Source organism: Dromaius novaehollandiae, chromosome 5 (assembly GCF_036370855.1).
Source record: "Dromaius novaehollandiae isolate bDroNov1 chromosome 5, bDroNov1.hap1, whole genome shotgun sequence".
NCBI classification, from domain to species: domain Eukaryota; kingdom Metazoa; phylum Chordata; class Aves; order Casuariiformes; family Dromaiidae; genus Dromaius; species Dromaius novaehollandiae.
This window is the reverse complement of record NC_088102.1, coordinates 7,761,646-7,771,503: the sequence shown is the minus strand read 5'-3', so window position 1 is coordinate 7,771,503 and position 9,858 is coordinate 7,761,646. Positions and strand designations below refer to the sequence as shown.

General features: G+C 39.3%; 1 protein-coding gene across 4 annotated transcripts in view; it reads right to left on the bottom strand.

Annotated features, from left to right (window-relative positions):
• Positions 1 to 2,043: 2,043 nt before the first annotated feature.
• SLC38A6 (solute carrier family 38 member 6) overlaps positions 2,044 to 9,858 on the bottom strand; it is a 48,082-nt gene continuing 40,267 nt past the window's right edge. For all 4 annotated transcript variants that reach the window (XM_064511927.1, XM_064511924.1, XM_064511926.1 and 1 more), the window contains one exon: positions 2,044 to 9,135. In XM_064511927.1, coding sequence (XP_064367997.1) covers positions 9,087 to 9,135 — 49 coding nt within the window. In that variant the 3' untranslated portion in view covers positions 2,044 to 9,086. The remainder of the gene's footprint in view (positions 9,136 to 9,858) is intronic.

The following is a 9,858-nucleotide window of genomic DNA, read 5'->3' as shown; positions in this document are numbered from 1 at the left end:
ATGTCCCAAGGAGAAGACAAGCTAGGGGCTATTTCAAAAGGTAGCCTCAATGCCATGTAGATATAAAACAGGTACACGTGGCACAGCTTCTGTCCGGGACGTCTCTGCATCCATTCTTGGTATTCACTGTCATGAGACCTAACATTTGGATGGCTAATTTTGTCTCACACCTCAGGCGTTTCAAGTTTATGGTTTGTAAGGTGAAATAAGGATTTATACACGTGGAGAAAGAGAGGTGAATTGTGACAGTAAAAAGCATGAATCCAGTCATTACTTCCTTTAAAAGGAAGTTGTTCATCAAAATCCCAAAGGAAAAACCTAAACGAGCTATCCCATGAGCTATCCCCGGTGCCAGATTTGGAAGAAGATATAGAATACATAGGCTACTTAAACCCTTCCTACAGGGAGAGCCACAGTTGCACTAATCCAGCTGGGAAAACACTATATTAAAGCCCCGCTTCCAGAGCGAGGTACAGAATGAGACAACAGAGCATAACTCGAGGAAGTGAGAACAGGGCCTGAGGTTTTCATGGTCCTCGAATCCAGCCCTACGCTTTCTGTGCCTTAATAACCGGTGTCCCAAATCTGTTCTCCATCCCTGCGTGTAAATCCCATCATCAAGCGGAGCGGCACGGGAGGGCAGGAGCAGGCTCCCAGCAACGCTCCCCCGTGTCGGGGCTTCCTCTCACTGTGCTCCTGAGCGGTGACAGCCTGCAACAACCACCCAGCGTCCTGGACTTAACTCTCTTCTGGCCAGGGCTTTGCTACATGACATGTGCTGCAATAATTTCCACCCTGCTCTCCAAGAGTAGTTGTACAAACCGGGCTGATTAGCCACCGCACCAGCCTCCCGCTCGCCGTATAAATCTAGTGCCTCTGATTACATCATGCCAGAAAACTGAAATGTAAGTCAGATGGTTAAGGCATTAATGGCAGCACTGTAAAGACTCAACAATGCAAACCTTCCCAAAATGAACTGTCTCGACCTTCGCCGTGCTGACAATAAAAGTGTGACATCATGTGCAAACGAGCTTTAAATTTAAACCAGGTGCAGAGAGCTGCCTGGCGTCTTATGGCTGCTGTATAAACCACTAACATGCGAGCCGCTATGCCGAAGCGGAGGCAAGAGAAATGCCAAGCACGGACAGGGCCCAGTCAACAACAAAAACAGGTATGAGCAGCTGTTGTGGTGCAAGGACAAAACCCCGCGCCTCGCTTAAAGGTAAAGCAGCCAGCTTTTGTGCTAGCCGGTACCCACTCTAGCTGGAGCAGGCGTTATTAGTAAACACAAATCTGCTGATACTCGTTTCCATATGGATGAGCATATTTGCCTTCACAGAGCTCTGGAGTCAAGCCAGGAGCACAATAATGAGGATTTTCCATTTTTAACTTCTATTCAGGACTCCCTCAGACTTTGCAGACTGCTCTGGGCTGAGGCTTGGCTCACAAGTTGTCAGTCTGGACAGCTGTTCGAGAGCACCATGATTTACCACCGCAAAGCACGCTCCTGCTCTACAGCATTGCCAGGGTAGCCATCATCCCTCTTGCTCCCCTTTTTAACGTAAATATTCTGCCTTCCCTGGCCTCCCTCCCCTCACCTTGCTGCACCAAAAGGCCCTGTCCAAACGGGTTTCCATGTGCATCCTTTAAATTTCAGAGAGAACAGTTTAAAGAGCAAAAATCAAATGCTTTGCTGAGAGTAGCTAGATCCTGCAAGAGCAATTAATAGCAGCTCCCTGCACCATGTCTCACCTCCATGTCAAGCTGGGTGCTGCAGACATCTACGCGCTGTCCAGAGCAGGGATCACACAAAACCACGAGGGCAAAGGAAAACATCTGGCAAAGGAAAATGTCTGAGGTGCACAAAGACAACACCACCACCAAACCAAACCCCTGGTAATGGTAATGCTGCAGCCTGAGTTGGGGCTAACGGCAACACCAGTACACTTTGGAAACTAACTGTGAGACAATGCAACACTTGTTTTATTTTACTAAGCAGGCAAGTCACACACACGGCACTGTACAGCAAAGATGACAATCAAATGAGTTACACAAATACTATTCTTTATTTTGGGGGGTTTGGAGCATGCCCCCGTGCTTGTTCCACCCAGAATTTGAAGGGATAAGAATTCAGAATAGGAACTATGTTGTACAACATACAGGTTTGACATTAGCTAGGCGGTTTTTACATAAAGTTTTTTTTTTTCTTAACTTTTAATTCTACACTAAGCATTGGTTGAACGATCACTGAAACATAAATACACAGTAAAACAACATAAACTCTAGAAATCAGGCAGTAATTTTTTAATACTGGAAATTCTCTGCCACTGACAATCATTAGGAAGTAGTAGCAAATGTGTCCAAATATTTCTCAGTACACATACCAACTAGAACCAAAGCTTTCAATTTAAAGTAACTGTAAAGCAACAACTTCAGTTTAAGTGTTAAACAAAATCTAATTGGGAAAGAAGTTCTACAACAGTCAATATTATTTTAGCTCTTGGACTGATCTGAATTTGAATTTCTAACCACAGCACACATAAGAATGCCCACTATAGAGGTAAGAAAGCTAATTTCAATCTCATTAAGTAGGGACATTTGGAAATAACCAGACTAATCTTCAAATATTTGTCATGATGCATTGGTAAATATGTACATCTTTTTCTATTGCTTACAGAAATATCAGTTTAAGTCCACAGAAAGATCCCAGGTGGCAAAATTGAAAAGCACTCAGAATTTTGAACCTCACTTTGGTCAATCAGAGCTTGGGAACTAGCCCATGAGAGAAGCACAGCTCTGCCTCCATGGTGGAGCTTCACTACCTTCAGCAGAGCAAGACCACAACTCTTCCTCTTGCTCAGGAAAAGGTAAGAGTAAAGGAAAATGTGGAAGTGAAAGAAGAGCTATCAGTGGTTCAAGATCCAGCCGATCACACTGTTCCCTGCAGGCAGTTACTTGTCATTGTGTTGATTTACTTACTCTGCTACAAATACTGGGTTTAGATTCACTGGACCAAACTACTATCAAAGTCAGTTTTATCTGTTATTTTATCGAATAAAGATCAAGCAGTCCATGGCCACACTACACTAAACCAGTTGAACTGCAGGCAAATTAAGAAAACCACAGGGAGATGAGGCCTACAGTGTAAACAGGATTGCAGACAATTCTTTTTTCCTCAACATTTTTAAAGGTTCCTGACTCTTGATTTAACATTTAGCTCTTTCACAACTTGCGATAAGCTGCTTCCACTGCAGCAAGAGCCATATCTAGGTGGGGGAATCCCTGCTCTACAGCCAGCCCCTGAATCAGCCAGCAGCACTTCTTTTCGAAATCATATACTTCTGCATAGCCAACCTGCCTTCTCACAGAAATGAAGAAATTAACTGTTTGCGTCCAGAACAGACAAAATTCTGTCCTCACATATCATATGTGATTCTGCAGAGACATCAGCTGATGCTAATAAAAATCTCACATTCTTCACAAATAATTCCAAAAATTAATCTTAGGAATTTGACTTAAATGGGAATGGCCATATTGAGTCAGGCAAAAGGCTGACAATAGGTCCATATCCCCTCTCTACCTCTGTCCAAAGGAGATGCCTATGGAGCTTCAAACAGGCACGGCTGGACTGATGGTCCCCAGAATACTCCTGGCCTCCAAGATTACAGCTATCGGAGTACTGCCTTCCAGATCTGCACCAAAACAGTACTTCGTGCAGCATAAGAAATGCCATAATTAAGTATGAGTTTTCTCTCACATGCAAACACCGTGCTTACCAGCCGCTTACAGATGTAACATTTGCCCTAGCGCTCAGTCACAGGATCTCCTTACACCTGTGTATCTTCATCCTCACTGGGAGGCTTTCAAGGGTAGGAGATAGGGCACCTCAAGTATGTTGTACATGACAAATGATTAAAAACTTCAGATCAGCACAACTTTCTAGTGATGCAAAGTTCAGACGTCTCCAGGTTTCAAAAGCAGAAATAAATTCCTACCAGAGCAGACATGATAGGCACACCAAGGGTTTACCTGCATGGAGGACTGACCTTCAACAGTGACCAGGAGTGGACGCTTTGTGAAAAGTGTAACAACGGGGCAGGGACAGAGCAACACCTTCCCTGAGCTACACCCTTTCAGCCATGCTGCACACTGCACAATGATCATTTGGGTTGTTCAACTAACAGCACATCCCTGCTCAGAGCCATATAACTGACACCAATGCAAAACTGAAGTGAAGTGAAGGGGAAAGGAGTGACAGAGAGAGGATGAGACTGTTCCAGTATCTCAATTTTCACTATATAGGGACACAAGAGAATTTTAGACAAACTTATTTCAATGAAAAGCAAGCATCAAGATGCAAACTGCTTCAAAATAGTCCTATCGGGGAATAAAACATGAGCATTTCCCCACAAAAAAGGACAGGTTAAGAGCACTTTCCTTTTGCAATACCAGTTTCTCCAATGCTGTTTACAAGGGACACTCTCCACACCCAGCTTACCACAGCCAGTCTGAAATTTAAGCAACCTTCAAATGGACAAGGAATGGAAATGGGAGAATGAAAGAAAACAAATCAAAGGCTACCAATTAATTTTCATCTCTCTTACATTGCTCTTCACGTTCACTTGGAGAAAGACAACCTTTTCATGTGAGTTCAGAAATGCTGTGGGTCCCTTCATCCATTCCTGTCAAGTCTTCAGAATAAGGTCTGAAAATGCTAACTTATAGATAATAAAGCAGAATCGCTGGAATGCATAAATCTGGAATTGCAACAAAAAAGAAATCTGTACATAAGAATAAAGAAAAATACATTTAGCAGCATGTGAGTAGAGAGGTCCAAATTTGAGCTTATTTAGCTCAGAAAAACTTCTTGTGTACCATTACAGTGAAATCCTTATACAGACATAATGAACAGAGCAATAAGTACAATCAGTTAGAAAAACTGAGAGAAACTCTCCTTCCCCACCCCCCTTTGTAAAAATAAATTTAAAATTGTGTTTTTAAATAAACTTCTATAAAGTTTCCACTAAAAAAGCTTGTTGCATCAAAATTATATTTTTGTTAAGTGAAAACAGAAGAAGCTATTATAAGTTTTTGCCCCTTTCTATTGTTAGTCATCCCAGTACAAGCCTGTTCAGACCCATGCAATGCTTGTATCTTGAGGATTTGTACTGGCCAACAGAAATGGTGCAGCAAAAAACTCCATCTAGGCAAAGACCAATTCTATCTGATCCCATTCAGCATATTTATTTGGCAGCAGCACAAGTTTTAAGATTACTTTTGTCATCACACACTGGCATAACCAGTAAAGAGACAGAAATACAATGTATTTATTCTATGGGAGATTCCAAGGACAAAAATAATGTTCTTACTGTTTTTTTCATTGTGGAAAATGCCTTCTATACCTTTTTCTATATTTGGAAATAGTTCTCTTGTTCTCTCTTTCTCCTCCTTCCCACATTTTAAGTTATGTACCATCTAAACTTCTTAAAAGTAACAATATTTCTAACTCTTTTTCAGATGTAAGATAACACACATTCTGTAAATCAACATGCTTCCATCCTTTCTGCACTGCAGCCAAAATACAGTAATAGAGCTCCAGCAGAGGTGTGAATTGCTTCCATTCACCCAAACAGAATATTAACTTCATACACTGGTATCAATCATTTAAAAGTCTAGCTATTAGGTAATACCCAGGGATTAAAAATGATAATGTAGTGATTTCCATAGGATTACAGGAATCAACTGTAAAATTAACACTGTATTTCAGGTATTTGCTTAGTCACATTTTTCAACATGACGCACACAAATCCAACTGTCAGTGTAAGCACAGAGTATTAGCAAAGCTTTTCCAACTTTCTGCACCTTCACAAGTAATCTAAGTCTTCAGTGTTAAGGTTTCCTGTTTAGAGCTTAAAATACTTAAAATTAACTGTCGTGATGTCTTATAAACATTACTCAATCAGAAGGTACAGGAGTATGATAAACAAGAAAATTTCCACAAAAATTCACAGTTCTAACAAACATTCTTCCTAATTTCTAAATGTCTGAAGAAAAAAAACCAAACAAACCTACAATTCATTCACATGAACGTAAAGTTTCCTGTTTTACTAAAAAGAGTTTTCTGGTTATCAGGACTTAAAAATGTAGAGAGATCTGCAAGAAGAAAGGCAAGATGAAGAGCTTCACTCACTAATACCCATGTAACACTGAAAAACAGTCTTGATCAAAGGTGGCCAGAGACCTCAAGTTAGAGGCATCCCTTATGCATGCACACATCCTGCTTCCAGCAGTTGGCTTCAGTAGGTTGAGTGTGAGGTTTCCTGAGCAGCATGAGTTGCTCTAATGGATGCTACCGCTCAAAAAGGCAGTCCCACTCTCTCTTCCTTACTTTTCTCATCCCCTGAGTTGAATCAATTCATTCTGTTGGCAGATAACTTGTTGATCTCCTAAGCTGCACTGGTTTCTGCTAGTTAAATATGCTGACCTGCAGCCACTGCCAGTGCCACAACAGCAGCTGTGAACTTCTGGAAGGAGTGGACATGCTCTTTCCAGTAGTGACAAACTATTAGATTGGCTCACCTTGTGTCATGAAACCTCAGGTAGAGACTTCACGATAAAAATAACTGCAGTCTTTTCAGGATATACCATACCAATTCCTGCAGAATGGGCATTCTAATGCAACCTCTGGGGTAGCTTCTAGGCTTCACGACACAAGTCTACTTTTACATTAAACTCATAAGTAGCGGAACATTCCCAAGGCATACAGGAATCCTGACGTGGTACCTCGCTGCACACCAATACCTCCTGGGTGCCTTCAGGCCACCTATCAAAAGTGAAAAGCATCCTATGGATCCCAAGAGAGCTGAGTGAGCCAGAAATCCTGGTTCATCAGCTCAGAAATAGAGATGGTTATCTCAACTCTGGTTATTTTCTGTTCTTTCCTATTACACAGCTGAGGATCATGCACATTCAGTTTGCTTTATGTTAAAGTTGACACATGAATCAGCCTTTTACAAATCCATGTGGAATTAAAACAATTTAAATGGAATGATGTGGCCTGTCTGGAGAGTGGCTTCACTCAATGCCCCTTGCGGGCCACCAGCAAAGGCAGCCATAGTATTTTATCAAGGCAGCTTGTTTAGCAGTCACATCTTTCCAAGTTGCAATCAACTTTCATGTTGCTCCACAACCATCAACAGTGCAGAAGCTAAGCTACCTTCTACCATGACATTAAATAAAAAAAATAAAATAAAATAAAACTTGAATTAATCAAATGCTTTCTCTGCTATCCCGTTAGAAAATATAACTGTTTATGTAGGAGAACAAGTTTTACGAACATCATAGCTATGATTCTGATGTAGTTTTATTTCTGATTTTCGGTTTTGGGCTCCAATTTTGTATTGGAGCTTTATTGCACAAACCTGCTGTTAAGAAGCTAGAAATGCCAGACTCTGGGGCATCTTCACCATCTCAAATGATAAGATATAGATCAACATATTAACAAAACTGTTTCAACAAGATTGTCTGGTAATAGTCAACTACTTTACTACTTGTGTACCATATGGAAGTGAAAATTTATTTAAATGTAGCTTAATAGCTGCTTTCTATTACATAAATGTATTACTTTGCTATGTTTCACTTGTGTCTCACTCTACTTCTCAGATATAAAAGTGTTAAGCCAAATTAAAAGAAATATTGCATCTGGAAATAATGAAGAACTTTCCCACTCTCTAAATCTTGCCATTTGAGTCTGAGGTCTAATTTCTTAACTTTACACAAGACATTACTGTGGAGGCCTAACTTCCTTAGGGCATAAAATCCCTGAAGAGATTAGGCTATTTCCATTTTAAAGACATTAGATCCCATCTGAAAGTAACAAAATTTTAAAAAACTTACCACAACATCAGTCATTGCTTTTATTCTACTAATATGAAGAACTTTTGTGGTGGGCACCCAATACCATATTTAACAGAGTCCAGTTGGTGTTGAAAATTGCATTCACATTTCATTTAGGCAGAAAAAGGACTATAAAGGGGTACATGAAAGTTTAGAGATCTGGGTTAAGATTAGGGTTCCGTAAACATAAGTTTTCCTTTGTCGCCAACAGATTCAGAATTTCACCTTTCAAGTCCAAACCTTCTCTGATCACAACAACATATAAAATAAAGGCATGATCTAGTTCAAAGATGAAATGCTAGTGGAAACGTGAGTCAGAGAGAAAAAGAAAGAAGTCTTTCACTGGGAGGAGTATGGCGGTAAATTCAGTAATATTCAAAAACAGGCATTAATTGAAATATATCTATTTTTAACTGCAAAATGGAAATGCTTCCTAACACTACTAAAATGTAATATGCTAGATTTGGAAAGACTTCTGTTTTTTAAAAATTACTCCAATATGATTCAAGGATACTGAGGTATAAAACTGTATTAAAAAAAACATTAAAAACCTTAGAGAAAACCTTCCTCTTATCATAATGTGCCATGTAAACTGGGCTGAAGCAACCAGCTTCTGGGTCCATATTAGGATAAGTTAAGGTAATCATCTGGAACCAGGAAGTTCTTAATATGAAATGGCTGAAATTTTAGAACTTATTCTACTGAAATCAACAGAAGTCTTTCATTATTTGGGATAATGTGTGATATGCACATCATGACTGACATAAAATCTGTCTATCTCATTCTCTTTAAAAGAAAAGAAAATCAGAAGTTATTTCAAGGTTCTATTTTTTGTTCACTCCATGCATTAGAACATTTTTGGATTGCAGAAATTCTGAAGAGACCTTTTTACCTGTCATGATTACATCATTAAAAACTAGTATTTTAAAATGGCAAAGACTAGCTGTGCAATAACTGAAGAGACTGACTCAAGACTAAGCTTGAGTTTAACTGAAGATTCATTACTAATGAAGTGAAAAAAGAGGGTTGTTTTCTCAATGGACAGTTTTGGTCAATTTTTTTTTTCTTTAGGATGTCCAGCATTCAACTTCAGCAGTTTCAGTATGTCTCTGTTTTGCTGTCTTTCTGCAGTCCAGTTTAGACAGAGGTGATAGGCTTTTATTGATTAATCCAGTTGAAAATTATTAGAATTAAACTGAGAAGACCAACACAAATGCCAAAAATAACCAATGCACATGCCTGTGAAGAAAGAAAAACAAAAGTTAATGTTTTACTGAAGAAAGCTTTTCACATTTCTAAGGCTCATGACTCTGAAAATGAAAAAACCTGCAGAAACAGGTTTTAACAGTGTCTTTAAAAATAATCTTTTGCATTTGAAATTACTCAAGTCTTCAAACAAACTGTTTTCTCTAATACTAGCTGAAAATTATATTTAGAAAGATATCTGCTTAGAGTAAAATTAAACTAAGCCTGCTCTAGGAAGGTTTCACTGAAAACTTTCTGGGTTATTTGGTTTACTCACACTAGCCATCTGAAAACTGCATACAGTGGCCTGCTTGCTACAAATTTAATTTATCCTTTTACATAAACTCTCTCTGAACAAATTGAGAAATGCAATTTGTTATTTCCTCAAAACATAATTCAAGTTACAATGGATTCTCAATATTTTTAATAGCCAGATGAAAATAAAGAAACCACAGCTTAAGAGACAGTAGATTGCTGATTTGTAACAAGGCCCAAAATCTGCTGGAACTAGTTGAGACTTTAATGATGCTCTTCAGTGAGAGCGCATCATTATTAGATTTTCTTTCAGATTCCTTATTTTGTTAATACAACAGTAGCCCTAAGAACCACAAGAATGGCAAAAGGTCTATATATAATCAATTTGCTGTCATTTTAGCCACTGTCAGAAACTTGCTCTGGTGAGCAGTTGTTAAAATGCCAAAAAAGCACAGATACGGT